Here is a 15,364-nt window from a genome sequence, read left to right as displayed (position 1 = left end):
CCGACACATGAAAACAGAAACGAATGAACTCTGGGTCCTCTTTATTTACAGCACCGCTCCACAGCTGAGGCGAAGTGAGGAGCTGAGACGCAGGCCTTAGTAAAGTTTAGTGACTGGTTCAAAGTGACAGAACCACTGGACTCTTCCTAACCAGGCCGGTTCTGCTTATTAATTTGGCTTCACGCGCTGCAGGCTCTTGTAGTTGTTTCAGTGCTGCAGTAAAGAATAGCAAAGAAGAACTGAAGCCTGGACGTGTGCTGGAAAGCCTGCTGATGAAGCTGAATAAGAGCCATCATCATCATCATCTTCAGTCAGAATGATTCGTTTGGTCACTTTGATAAATCTAAACAACTAAAGGTACAGGAACAGTCCGTCTTCTGTTAATATATATGTAAATAATCCTGTAAAAAAAGGACTCGTGCAGCCACTAGCGTTTTCCTCAGTGTTAGTCCACGAAGCACATTTCGATGTGAACCCGAGGGAACGCCTCGCTGTGTGAGGAGGAAATGACGACAGGAAGCAGACTACCTTACATATACATTTGTATTTAGTATACAAAAAATTGAAATATGTCACCACACAGACATGTGAAGTAATAAAAAATAAGACAAACAGTTGAAACAAGTATACAAGTCATCTTACATTACATACGTACATGGCCAATGCATTTCATCATACAACCTCTCCTAAGAGTTACAGTGGGTCAAATAACCAGAGAACTTCCATGCAATAGTAGTAGTTTTTTTTCTTTTGCTGTTTCTCAGCTACATTTCGACACCTTAGCTAGGCAGGACCACACGACATGATTCAACCACACAGCTATGCCAACCAAAGACAGCATAACGGAGCACTGCAGTGCTGCGTCTCGCCACACGGGGGAGACAGACACACAGCAGGCCTGCGACCATACAGAAATGCATTTCATAAAGGTGCAATCTGCACTGTTTGCCATGACGACAAACTCCACAACGATTGGCCCTTTATCGTACACTGTTAGCGACACTTCTAACTTCGACATGAGCAACTATAATCCCTTTAGTTTGAATTGTTTTAGTTTTACGAGCTAAATATTCAGGTACATGTAGATATTCATAACGCATTCCTTTTCTGAGGATTATTCTGTACATGACTGGATGTCACTGATATTCGTGTGTTTTCCTTCCTTTATGTCACAGATTGTTGAAAAGTCTTGTGTTTTACTACAATACAATATGAAATAGTACCAAAAACTGGACACTAAAAAACTTGGCTTAAAACAATACTGTCTCTTATGCACTACCCCAAACTGTCTCACTGACACCGACACATGCCCGCCCACCGTGCACGCACGCAAACACACCTGTCACGCACGCATTCATGTGCTTGTGCACAAACACACACACACAGTCTAAACAATGGGATAAATTAAGACAGAATATTTTAAGACCCATGCAAGCTCCTCCACTCCCACAGGCAGAACTCAGGCAGCAAGGTTGTACAGCCCCCGTGTGTTTGGCAAGCTCGTCTGTCACATCTTCACAGTTAAGAATAGTTACCCAAAGAAATTGACCAAGATCAGGCGACTGAAGCAAGAACACGCTGGAGGGGCATAGCCAAATAATTCTTCAACTGATCAGAGGATGCTTCTGGAAGCGAGCGAAAGGTTTGCAGGTAGACCTCTAAAGTACAGTTATGAAACAGACAAGCTTTGACTGAAACCTCCAGTTAAACCTTTGTGTCTCACTGAAAATCTCTTTTTTCTCATTGAAAAGTTAAGAACGATGACACGGGCTATGATTATGAGTCTGTGCGTGGCTTTACTGAGATGAAACCCAAGAGGATGAGTTCACGGTTACATGTTTATACTTTGACTGCAGCGCTGATGTGATCGTTTGGCAGGAAATCTGTCCTAACTCGACAGGTTACTGAGAGGATTGAACAAATACAAGCAGTTAGACCATCGTTACAGTCACTGTGCTAGCTAAGAACTACAGGGAGCATCTTGGGCCGTTTGCCCAGTCTGAGGGAAACAGCACAGCCTTTCTCCAATGAGCTGTTTAATAATGAGACGCTGATCTGGCAGTATGGAGCAAACTTGAATACCTTGCCATTTTAAAGAACTTGGTTTGGATCGGGAATAATAAAATGCCAATCAGGACACCCGCCAGTGAACCAAGCTGTCAGAGAGTCTAACTGCTGGTGTTTCTGTCATGTGACCACAGATCTCAGGGGGGACCTCGCTGTGCATACTGTCAGAAATGAGGGCTGAACGAATGAAGGCAGTATTTCTTTTAATGTGCTGATCCTAGATCAGAAGCTGAGGGTAACTTCAGAGCTGAAGGCGTATTCACAGTTCATGTTCTATCTAGTCAACACTGCATTATTTCAAGCAAGCATAGCTGAGAAACAAAAGACTTTGCAGTAAGAAGATAAGAAGTCTTTGTGAGCCCTCGTGGCAACATGACACGTGTCTATGAGTACAAAGCAGTTGGACAGTCATTGTCTTTCACAGAGAACCTATGACCTTACTCTGTAATGGTTAAAAAAACTGGGTTAAATATTGGTCCTACCAATATGATTTTGAAAAAACATCGATATAAAGAAAGCAATCTCAGCAGTGCACACTCACTCTCGCTAGTTTTCTTTCTCATCCTCTCAGAGAAGTAGTGGTTGTTGTTCATGGTGATGTGGTGTAGTGTTAGCAGTGCTTCCTCCTTAGAACATGGTGCATCTCTTCCCCCTCTTCTTCACGGGTGGGGGGCAGAGCACAGCCCGGATGGCCTCGTCAAATACCGTCTTCAGGCCTCGCTGGGTCAGCGCAGAGCACTCCAAGTACTTCACGGCTCCTGAGGACCAGGGAGAGGGCATGATGGGAAAACTCCTGATACGCCCCTCTACATTACCCGACAGAGCACCTAGCACTCACCGAAGGGCCCCACCAGATAACTGTCCATGCAAATACTGAGGAGAGTAAATAAAGCAGGGGTCTCACACTGGAAGGAGCTGAGGGCCACTGCTGGCACTGTCGTCTGAAGGATACTTTTGTGTTCAATTAATACAAAAACAAACATTTCTGAAAATGTTTTGTTTGCTTTTTTTAAATTTCAAATATCATATAGGCCCCGGGGCAGACCCAGGACACGCTGGAGAGATTATCTCTCCAGCGTGTCCTGGGAACGCCTCGGTGTCCCCCCGGATAAGCTGGAGGAGGCGGAGGGGGAGGTCTGGGCTTCTCTGCTCGGGCTGCTGCCCCCGCGACCCGGCCCCGGATAGGCAGAAGAAAATGGATGGAAATATTATATAGCAATATCTTAACTAACTGAATCGTTTCATTGAAAGAGCAAATAAACACACTGGTCCTCTGTCTGTCACACACGTTCGTATTGAACAAAATACAAGTGCAAGTGACACATGAGTTCGTGCGAGTGGCCCCCGGGCCGCGAGTTTGAGACCCCTGGAACTATTACAGCAGGTGCGTGATCGTTTTTTCCTCCTTGACACAAGGCGAGTGGAATTCAAATCACAATATAAATATTTCCTAATAATTTTTTATTTTAAATGAAATAGTTTAATCTTGTTTTTAAACACTGTTTATTTTGGGTGTTTAAAAAGAACGTAGCAGATGACACGCTGTCTCTACCCACTGCTAAACACAGCCACAGTTCAACTACTGGGAAGCTGAGCAACATGTACATATAAAAACAAAACAAAGTGATTTACAAATCTCATAAACCAATACTTTATTCACAATAGAACATCTCCAAAAGGTTGCGACAGGAGTATGTCTCCATCTTTGTAGTATCTTTTTCTAACATCTGGAAACAGGAGAGCAGCTGTGGAGTTTCGGGAGAGGAACTTTGTCCCGTTCTTGTCTGACAGAGGATTCTAGCTCAGCAGTCCTGGATCTTCAGTTTGATTTATATCGAGAGAACTCACAACAACACTTGCCTCGAGGAGCTCTTCTCGTCCATCTTTTTCTGAACAGTATGCTGTCATTGGTCCATAATTTGTAGACACAGTTTGGTCCCGCCTACTTCTGAGGAACTCTTTTTGTACCCAGACATGTTACTGACCTGTTGTCATTTAAACTGATTAGTTATAATTATTATTAGTTATAAAAACGCAACAGCAGATGGCCCCGCCCCTCCCTGAGCCTGGTTCTGCTGGAGGTTTCTTCCTGTTAAAGGGGAGTTTTTCCTTCCCACTGTTGCCAAAGTGCTGCTCATAGGGGTCATATGATTGTTGGGTTTTCTCTGTATGTATTGTTGTAGGGTCGAGCTTACAGTATAAAGCACCTTGAGGTCACTGTTGTTGTGATTTGGAGCGGTCTAAATACAATTAAACTGAATTGAAATTGTTCCTCCAGCTGTTTCCTTTTAGGACCACTGAGTTTTCCAGCCTGCTGTTGCACCTGGCCCAACCTTTTTGAAACATTTGCTGTCATCAGACTCAAAATGAGTCAAGATTCTTTGTGAAATCGTTCAAAATTAAGAGTTTAAAGATTTAACAGGTTTTCTGTGTTCTATTGTGAATACAATAGGGATTTATGAGATTTGCAAATCATTGCATTTTGTTGTTTTTAAAATGATTTTTTTAAAATTGGAGTTAAAAATTACTTTTCTAAACGAGTTGGTCCCTGCACAGAGTGGCACAGATCATTCATAAAAACAATGATGCTGCACAACAACAGTCATACAATCACATGTATGAATCAGGATTACACAATCAAAACAATCATCAACATGCTGGCATGTTGGAACTTCCACAGCTCCTTGAATATTACGCTGCTGTATAAACATCTGCTTCTTATCACAGCTTTTAATAATTATATACATACCGATATACAATACAATAATCAGCCATATTTGAATTGATCAAAGTGAATTAAAGGTTTACTACATCATCGGTTTGAGCGCTGCTTTCAGATAAGATTGTTGAAAGCCTTTACAAAGGCCGGAGTAACACTGGATCATCTCCTCAGTAGGACTACAACAATGGAGCAAATAATCTTCATGTGACAAGCACTTCAACTCACTTCACAGAAAACTACAAACGTGGTTATAAAGTGGTCTCTTTCTCCAGCTGTACATACGATTCATGTGCCCACAGCATTTATAGGCTAACATTGCCTTTCCCAGCTATCCTAATACCAGCAGAGGTCTCCAGGTAGTTCTGTCCCTATCTGACATTCTTGGGTCTTTATCCTACAATATGAATTGCTTTGGGTTGACAGTTACTGTAAATTGGCTCTTGAACAGGTGAGATGGATACCAGTGAGCTGAGTATTGAGATGAGGTCAGGACAAAAAGGCACATATGGAAGTCACTCATAGTGACTGACACTGACAGCAGATCGAGTCCAAAGAATTCCTGACTCCTTGTGACTCCCAGTCTAATAGCAACAACATTCCCCAACAGATATCTGGTCACTGTTTTCTCACAGTCACTGTGGTCATGATTTCTAAATCCACGTGTCTTTAACAATCATGTTGGAAAGTTAATAAGCTTCAAAGGTTTATAGAAGGATGTTTCATTGACAGTTGGCTGGAACTGTGTGCAATTCATGGTTCCTCACTTACACAAACATCATTCTCCAATCACGCCTTCGTGCTTCTGCTCGTCAGTGGGGTGTGGGCATGTTCCAGCATTCTGAGGTCGGATGTTCCTCACTTTAGAGGCTGAACTCAAAGCAGCTCTAACCCAAACTAATGGACATGTTTATGTACAGGGGAGGCTGAGCACACCCTCTCCACGTGTGTGTGTGTGTGTGTGTGTGTGTGTGTGTGTGTGTGTGTGTGTGTGTGTGTGTGTGTGTGTGTGTGTGTGTGTGCACAGAACAAACACAGCGTTATGCATTAATTAGTGAGTGAGCTTAAAAAAGTTGGTAAATGTATTTTTCGTTAGCTGCTTTCAGCCTGAATTAAGTTCTGCTGAGCACCAAGCAGCAGACGGTGGAGACTACAAAGCTGTGGACATGCTACTGCTATGCAGTGAATAATGAGCTCTTATTTTTCTTAAAATGTGACATTTCCCCAGTTTAAACATTGATTTATGTTCTATTATCAGTAAAGTACGAATTCATGAGATCTCTAAATCTACGCAGCCTGTTTTCATTTTCACAACTTTTTAGGAATCGACTTTGTAAAGCGTGTTTCTGTCCACTGTGTCACATGAGCCCTTTCCCACCTACTCGACTCGCGGATCGACTGGTCTTCCATTAGAACCCTCTAGTACCGTGTCGTCATAGCAACGCGTCTGCGCGTCTCGAGACGTAATTAATATGCGACACGAACGCCACAACAAAGGTGGACATCGAAGCAAACACATGCCTGCTACTCGGTCCGTGGCGTTTCGGCACACTCAGAGATCACTGCGTTGTTTTTGTAGCCGTTTCAAAAATGGCGATTTGGACTTTCGTGAACGCTCTCATGACTCGTAACGCTACAGCCAGCCAATCAGTGGCATACAGTCTGATGATGTCACACTTAGTACCTGTTTGGATCACTTGAAATCCAAGCAGGTGCTAAAAACTGGTACCAGGAACTATGACCTAATGGGAAACCCTGAAAACCGTGCCGAGTCGCTCCGTGGAGGTTCTATTGGAAAAGGGCTTTGGTGACCTCGTTTGTAGAAAAACATAAATTTTTTTAAGTAAAAAGTACTTATACTGCATTGTAACAATACTTTACTACAGGGAAAGCTTGTGCATTTGAAAACCTCAGTAAGAGCAAGAATGATCAGTCGAAGTTTATTCAAAAATCACATGTAAGTGTGCTGAGAAGTAGAAGAACCTACTCCGTCCATAAACAGCTGATTTCAGTTTGTCACAAGCATCCGGCCGCTGATGTTTTCACCGTGCAGGCAGGGCTTGGAAAATGATCATCAGGAAACTAATTTTAAAAGCCTTGAGGCGACTTTTGTTGTGATTTGGTAAATAAAATTGAATTGAATTAATTAGCAACTAAAACTGAGTTTACACCTACATAAGTGAGTAAATGTGCCTGGTTATATCCCACCTCTGACTAACCAATATTCTACTTAGTTCCTTCAACCCAGAAAACTGTATATACACTTTTCTTTGGATCAACTGTCACTGGTACCCAATTTAATATGTTACTTACTGAGACAACAGACAAACAGCAATCATTATATATAGCTAAATTAATGTTAGAGAAAAAACGATGCCGTTACAGCCTCACCAATCTCTCTCGCCATGGCCAGGCCCTGCGGGTAGGTGATGGGGGACAGCTTCTTGTCCCGCAGCCTCTCAATGGTGTCCTTGTCATCTCGTAGATCCAGCTTGGTGCCCACCAGAATGATGGGTGTGTTGGGGCAATGGTGTCTCACCTCAGGGTACCACTAGGGCACCACAGGCACCCACACACAGACACAACCACACACAGATGTGTACATATGGATATACAAAAGACAAAGTCAGTGAGAGAGGAGAAAGAGAAGAGTCAGCTGGCGGCGGTGGAAGAACATCATGACCTTTTCCACAGTGACATTCAACAAACTGAGTTGTGGCTACAGAAAACATTGTTATTAAGTTTGAATGAAGGCATGAACACAAGACATCCTCAGGCAAAGAAACCTCCAATCACATCACACGATGGGACAATCCCGTCGGAAACACAGAGACTCTACAGAGGGACCCCAGACCTCGTGAAAAGTGTGATTTCACACGAGAGCGTCTCATGATGCTCAGCAGATCAAACCACAGCCGGCCGTGACGCTCCCTCTGCAGAGTGTTTGCACTCGCTCAGGCCTCAGCCTACAATGTGTGTGTCTGCACTCCACGTCCTGCTGGAGTATCAAATCCAGACCATTCTAAGCTGAGGACTGAACAGGTGTGATAAACCAGGTGGAGCCAAAGATGTGCCTCCTTGTGGTCAGACTCGGCGTGAAGGGGGAAAAAGGAGGGGGCGGGGTGGACGGTCAGCGTACTGACCTTAGCTCGGACGTTCTCAAAGGAGGCCGGACTGACCAGGGAGAAGCATATCAAGAACACATCCTGGGAGAGAACCAGAGACATCGCTAGTTGAGAGTGAGATCTGTGTGTGTGTGTGTGTGTGTGTGTGTGTGTGTGTGTGTGTGTGTGTGTGTGTGTGTATAAAACCACCACAAGAAATCAGCTTTATTTGAAGTCTTCGACACTTATTAAAAGTTACAACACAAAAGCCTCAAAGAGGCGTGTTTCTGCTTGATATTGTTTGTTCAAAGACATTTTAAGTGTAATAGACCGAGGACATCCAGGACAGACCCCGCCTCTCGCCTTATGGCAGCAGGGATAGGCTCCGACCACTGCAAGCCTAAACTGGATAAGACAGTGGATGAATGTTTGGTGCTTATCTACACAAGAAGTGATTATCAACATAGTGGGCAAATATACACAGCGTCCCTCGTTTATCCCGGGAGTTACGTTCTAAAAATAACCCGCGATAGGTGAAATCTCCGAAGTAGGCAGCTTTATTTCTTACAGTTATTACTAGGGGTGGGGAAAAATCGATACTGTGTAGTATCGTGATATTTTGTTTGCTAATAATGTATCGATACAGCGACAGCAGAAATCGATATTTTGTAACAAAAAAGGTTTTCGTGCTCTGACTTCAGAGCACGTTGATCCTTTTTCTGAGCAACAATCCTTCACTGTCCAAATGTGTTTAACTGTTTTATGGCAGCAATAAACATGACCGTTTACTTATTTTAATTTAAGACATGTTTTATTTTAATTACGTTTAAAACTTTTTTATTTAATGTAAAATTATATTTTGTTTTAATTTACTTTCAAATTCTTCAGTTGCTGAATGGGCTGCATAGTTTTCATAAATTGCATAGTTCAGAATAGCTGTAATTGTACCAGATGGTTGCATTCAGTTAAGTTGGACTAGACTGTAATACAAACCGTTCAGTTTGTCAACAATAAAACTGAAATGAGAGAAAGACTGAGTGTGAGACTTTGATATTAGATAAAATGAATATTGATAAAGTTTACCTTTATGTACAGAATCTGAATATTGCAATATATTTTTAAAAATATACGAGACTGATTGACAATGGTCTACAGCCAATCAGGACGCAGAACACAATGTGCTGTAATAAAAAAAAAATCAAAAAGAAAAAAAAAATCAGCGAGGCCATGATAGGTGAACCGCGTTATAGCGAGGGAGCACTGTGCATGAAAACCTTCCCTTGAACTGGAGCCCCGCCCACACGTGCGCGGTACTTTGGTAACTGTAGCTTTTCCTCAGTGTTTAGGCTGTTTTTCAGTGTTTTTCATACACAAGTAAATGACGTTTTATGTCAAAATCCCCATTTTTATAAAAACACAGGGCTTCTTAAAGCCCTTCCAGGGTGAACACTTTCAGGAACCATGGTTCTGCTCGTACACTTGGCGAAGGAAAATGATTTCATCTTGGACGTCAAAGGTGTGCGCCGTTATCGCCTCTTTTGATGTCAGACCGTGCTGACCAACGTCTCACCGCCTGTTTTCTCGGCATCGTCATCAGTGTTTGACATCATTTTTTGCTTTTCACGCGGACAGAGATATGAAAGTGAAAATCCCTGTTTGAATCAGTGCCTGTGTGCATAATCGCCTCCCAGATCATCCTTTTGGCCGTTTCCAGGCAGCTTCCACCTGCTATTTCTGGATTGCTCCCTGGAAGTTCTGTTGTGCCCACACTGCACAGGCGGATTTCATCAGACTTCAAATCCAATTCTTTTGCAAACTAACCTGAATTTCACGTGAAGGACTGTCGTTGTTGATGAGAGCTGGCAGTTTGCAGTTACAGAGTCAGCAGCTTTAAAGCTGAACGCTGCATGTTGGAGGAGCCCGCTCATAGTGGAACACCCTGGGGTGTCTGGGGGAGAACATTCAGCAGATCTATCCTGTGCCAGTGCACAATGCAGTGAAAATGGTGGCATTTTTTTGCTCACTAACTGGATAACCTGCCACAACAATCACGATGACGGACTGCCAGAGTTCCAGCATGCATTGCAGATGGGGAAGGGAAGCAGTTGCTAATCTTGAATGGGAGATCGCAGAACAGCCTTTTCCTCACACCCTGTTAGCCATCTGAACTGGTGAGTGTAGTTTGGACTTCTTGAAATATTGGCATAATCATTAATTTAAGGCATACAGTTTTCATATTGAACGGATAAACTGATAAATGCTGGGGTCTACAAAGCATTACAGCAACCTTCGTACATTAACCACCTTCCATTTCATTCTCTTACTCGTTCATCTAAACAGGTCACACAGGAAGCTCGGTTCAGTCACGTATCTGTGGCATGCTGTGAGTGTGTGGGAGGAAAGAGTAGGAATACCGTCTGTGGGTAAGACAGTGGTCTGAGCCTGTCGTAGTCCTCCTGTCCTGCTGTATCCCACAGACCCAGATTCACTGGTTTCCCATCCACCATCACATTGGCAGAGTAGTTGTCAAAGCTGCAGGGAATTGGACAGCACACTGAGTAAAAAGCAGCTGAGACTACTGACAACAGTAGTGCGATTACTCCTAAACAACACTTTGCAGAACTACATGACCGCCTAGATAAGGGTTGGTAAATATTTAAGGAAGCTTTTTCTCCTCCAAGTCTACTTTTTGGTGTTGCATTACTATATTTGATAAAAGCTTTTAAAAGAGGGAATGAAATTTAAGGGACAGCAAACAGTCCAGTCCGGAGCTGAACTGGGAGTTCCTCATTCAGCCCAGTGCTCACTGGGCTCTCAGGTATCAGGTTCTTCTGCTGCGGATGGGTCCAGCACTTTGAAACTGAATTACTCTACTAACTCTAATTTGATATGAACTGGTTTCCAACCTATGGGATATATGCTGCTCATATTAAAGAGCCACCTGCCAGTTGGTTTAACACGACTGAGGTGAGATGCAGATATTTGAAAAACAGGATTTAAGGGAACTTTCTGGGCTTGGCACAGTTGTCATGATTATTTTGTTATGCTGGTTTAAAAGTGTAACATTTGTGTCACGACGTAGCTGATAAACACTGAAATATCTTAACAGCTTAAAATTTGAAAAGTTAAAAAACATTAAGGAGTATACATAACATCAGTCTGTTTGATTTGCAATATTAAATATATAAATACTACAAATATCATCCATCGATAAGCATGGATAGTTTCTCGGTGTACAGAACTGTGCAGGAGTTTGCAGCACATTCACAGCTCGCTGAATGAGCGATATCTTTTATTTTATCTGATTTCATTTGACATTCATTCGTCTCTTTTCTGTGTTCTCTTTCTTGTCAACTAAGTTCTTGCAGGAGAACAGCTGTATTATTATTATAATTATTATTAAATCCTTTGTGTGAAACCTTTAGACAGCACAGTGTCTTTGACAGAGCGCTCAGCCCTACAGCGTTACATGGTGGTATTGTGAGAGCATGAGGAGTGTTCGGGTTACTCACACAGTGGGGATGTATTCACCGGGGAAGGCATTGGTGGTGTAACTAATCAGCAGACAGGTCTTACCCACAGCCCTGAGGAAGTGACAGCAGAGGATCCAAAATTAGGCTGCAGCTCCACTCTCATACAAACCTGAGCGTAAACAGGCCACATGCATGTGTGAGCACAATGGAGGCCTCTATCCCCTTTCAGCTGAGTGCCACACAGACATTGGCCTACATACATGTTGCCTAGGGACACAGTAGCCTTCTATGGTAGCCACACACACACACACACACACACACATCCTTGTGGGGACATCTCATGGACATAATGCAACCATCAAAGATGAATGCCTGACCCTGACCATAACCTAATGTAACCCTGACACTAGAACGAGTAAAACCACATTTTGAGTCTCAGAAACGCCTTCAGACTCGTGGGGGATTTTGGTCCCCACGAGTATAGTAAGCCTCCAATTTTTGGTCCCCACAAAGATGTTCATACCTGTCCACACACAGTTACTCGCAGACATAGCCCACCTCTCCTCTGCTCACAGGCCAACAGCACCCCTCCGACTCGAGCCACTCGATGCTACTGGTGGCGGCATGGATGAGTATTGGCTGGCTGCTCATGCATGACTCATGAGCGATTCTGTGTGCTCGTCTCCACAGACGTGACCAACAGCAGTGACACGCGGTGGCAAAATGTGTGACTGATATAAAAGTGATTTGAGGTCAGTGGGACTCTGTTTGGTCAGAAGGGAAACGCTGACACTTACAGCTGCTTCATTAGTCAGTTTCAATGATTACGACTATTCTTCAGAAGATCGAGTGGCTCATCTACTGATCTGAACACTGGTGGTGTGATCCCCAGCTCATCCAGGCTGTCCTTGGGCAGCACACAAAACCCAAAGATCTGTGTGACTGTGTCACAGATACAAGAGCTTAGAGGCCACAGAGTAAGAACTGCATAAATAAGGAAGTAGTTAGGGCTGAAGATGCTAAAATGCTTGCTGGGAGGGACCAACATGGCCAGGGTTAGAAATGAGTCCATCAAAGGGTAAGCTCAGGCCCCGCAGTTCTTTTCTAAAAATCAGACGTGGCTTTGATATGCAAGCAGATTTTAGGTCCTTCAAGTGAAAATGAAATGATGCTTCAGAATAACTACCCGCCGTGCAGGAGAGAAAGCATGCAGGAGCAGACAACATGCGAAGTTCAAAACCAGGACTTTCTTGCTGTGAGGCAGCAGTGCTAACCACTGTACCACCGTGACACCCACTCAGGTGGAGATGTCAAGCAGAACCCGTCTCCTGGAAAATGTGCAAAGCCTTTGCTTTCACTTCCAGACCTCTGGACTCACACAGTACGTCTCTCAATCACACCTGTTTCACTCAAAACACACAAATGGTTCAGATTTGCTCTGCGTCGCACAAGCTGAAGCTGTAAGATGTACACGCTTCAACTTCAACTCAGTTTTATTTATGTAGCACCAAAACACAACAGAACAAGGTAAAACCCTGCAATAATACAAAAGTCACACATGAGTGAGTTTAAATGTCTCCAAACAGATCCGCAGGAACAGGAAGTTGAAACAACTGCAGGGAAACAGAGATGCTGTTACACAAACACACACAGTGCTACACGTGCAGATGTACAGCAGTGAATGCACAGGTGCTGGTAATACCACATCCCTGCTCCGAGTGTGAAGCTGGCCCACGACCCCGACACTGAAGCTGCGAACCTGCCGTCCTTCACTTCATTACGTCCCTGCGTGCTACTGTCAGCGTGGGTCAAGTAACGTGAACGGCACCAGGTAACAATCTGAAGACACCAAACACACAGCTAGCAGCATCTGTACAGTCTGTATTAAAGCTGTTTGTGGCAGCTGACGAGAAAAACACACATTTTTATATCCCGCCCACCTCATAAACAGCCTCATCGCACATAACAGCAGGTTCCTGTTAGAAACAGCTTTCTGAGCCCTGCGGTGGTCTCAACAACACTGTCAGGGGCTGTGTGCGACATTTAAAGTCAGTGGATTCCAACCACAGACTGCATAACAAAGATGCAAGTATCCACCGCAGGGTCACGCTGTCACTGTCACGCTGTCGCTCTTTGAATCCTCACATTAGCCGGGCACGGCGGCTCAGTAGCAGACCCAGGTGTATTCTTCCTGGTGACTGCAGTGTGATGTCATCAGTATAACTTGACACCTTGGAGGTGAGACTAGATTAAACTGCTGAGCATCATTTCCACAGAGACTTTGGTGAAACTGGTGGTCTTTTCCTGGTGGCCATTAGAAGTAATGCATCTCTAAGGTGCCATTGCTTTTCACACCCAGAAGCTACTGCCATCTTTACTTACAGTCTGTGCTTCTAAAATGAAAAAAAGACTATTTAAAGATTTTTTAAATGACATTTATATAATTTTGCTGCATTTTTTTTAAAAAAAACAACTTTTGCTACAAATCCAAGACAGCCCGTTTCTCTACAAGTCAAAGACTCACACCTGTGCAGACTGTGGCACATTTAGCTCAGTGCAGATGATCTGGTCAGAAAGAGCCATAAAACCAGTGCAGCTGTTCGGAAATATCCGGCTAAGCCCTCGAGGTTAAAAATTCAGCAACTGGACGATGTTTTAAAAGTTGCTGAATGCGTGTTAAAGAAGTGTGATCTCAGTAATGACCAATAAGAAGTGAGACTAGGACTCCTGCAGGGATCGAGCGGCCCCAGCTCCCTCTGGAGGCAGGCGAGGGCTTCTCGACTTGAAAGGTAAACTGAGCTCGTAGGTTGGACGGCTCCGTGTGTCTGCACACAGCACCGTGCTGTAAACACAGTGTGTGCAGACAGCAGCACTCAGCATTCTTTTATTTTCGCATTTTGCCTTTGATGATAAAAAAGACCTTTGGCCGCTCCTGATGTTTGTAAGAACTGATAGGAGTGCCGGTGGCTTTAATCAGCGACCACTAATCATATTAGCATTTCCAAACGGCGCGGCGCACTCTCGCAGCAGACTTCAGTGCACATGCCGCTGGGTGTGATCTGGATGCAGTAGGAGCAGAATTAGGGCAGCGGGGCCTGCTGCTTGCCACTGACAGGGCCACAAATTCCTTAGCGTGCATCAGCACTTCAGCCCGCCTTCAATGGCCTACCAGGCGTGTAGGTGTTCCCGCAGCATCTCGATGCTCGGCTCCTGCCTTTGCGCTGGATGAAGACGTGATCACATGCAGATGCCCGTGGAGCTGTATCTGAGAAAGAGAGGCGGCCGACGGATCGCCGAGCCCCAGCCCCTTTTCACTACATAGCATCCTCCCATCATCCATCCATCAGTGGATGCATCACTGAACCCCACATGACAAATGTGCCGTTTCTGTGAGCGTGCTCTTACCCGTCGCCGACCACCACACACTTAATCGCCTGCATTTGGACAGCAGCTGGAGGCTTTCAGGGAGCCGGCGCTGGGAGTTCACCGATCCGACAGTAAGCGCTGAGGTCTCGTACGAGAACAGCGGGCCAGTCCGCTCAGCGATGGAGCCGCAGTGAAAAGGGTCGATGACGAGCAGTTACGACAGTCTCCGAGAAGTGCCGAGCGTTCTTAAAGGGACAGAGGCGGAACAGAAGAACGCCAGTAGACGAAGAGATGGCTCGCTCCGATCACTTCCGCCATCGCTACATGCTACCAGCGATGCTGCTTACGTTACATCGACAACGTTAAGTTATAAAGACAGCTAGTACAGGGCGATCCACGTGACTGAGCACAACGATATTTAGTTTAACCCGTCGGACGGTCCCGAGCTAAGCCTCGTGAGACGCACAAGTTGTTGTGTGTTCGCTGCCTTCAGACATATTCAGAAACGCAGACCAGAAACGTACTTAATCGCCAGATTGTGGAAACGTTTAGAATCGATCATATTCGATATACTCGATCCAAAAGAAATTTGTCTTGAACAAGTTTCCTTGTTGAAAGTGGAAACTTTCAATTGA

At 44.3% G+C, this 15,364-nt stretch overlaps 1 protein-coding gene across 1 annotated transcript; it reads right to left on the bottom strand.

Moving 5' to 3' along the window:
- Positions 1-525: 525 nt before the first annotated feature.
- On the bottom strand, positions 526-14,951 carry rac3b (Rac family small GTPase 3b). Its single transcript, XM_082545406.1, has 6 exons — positions 14,769-14,951; positions 11,403-11,474; positions 10,305-10,422; positions 7,930-7,992; positions 7,178-7,337; positions 526-2,825 (listed from the first exon to the last, which is right to left on the bottom strand). Exons 1-6 carry the CDS (start codon positions 14,801-14,803, stop codon positions 2,695-2,697), a joined length of 579 nt encoding a protein of 192 aa, XP_082401532.1. The 5' UTR covers positions 14,804-14,951; the 3' UTR covers positions 526-2,694.
- Positions 14,952-15,364: the final 413 nt, after the last annotated feature.

The sequence above is a fragment of the Aulonocara stuartgranti genome (genome assembly GCF_965226115.1).
Source record: "Aulonocara stuartgranti genome assembly, chromosome: 8".
Taxonomy (NCBI): Eukaryota; Metazoa; Chordata; class Actinopteri; order Cichliformes; family Cichlidae; genus Aulonocara; species Aulonocara stuartgranti.
The sequence above is the reverse complement of the archived record's forward strand: the minus strand, read 5'-3'. Positions and strand labels throughout refer to the sequence as shown.

Excerpts from the sequence above, each read along its gene's own strand:
- rac3b (XM_082545406.1), bottom strand. The coding sequence starts at position 14,803 with ATGCAGGCGATTAAGTGTGTGGTGGTCGGCGACGG. Across the intron at positions 7,338-7,929 it reads TTGAGAACGTCCGAGCTAAG|TGGTACCCTGAGGTGAGACA; the intron begins GTCAGTACGCTG and ends GTGGTGCCCTAG. Across the intron at positions 2,826-7,177 it reads GGCCATGGCGAGAGAGATTG|GAGCCGTGAAGTACTTGGAG; the intron begins GTGAGGCTGTAA and ends CCTGGTCCTCAG.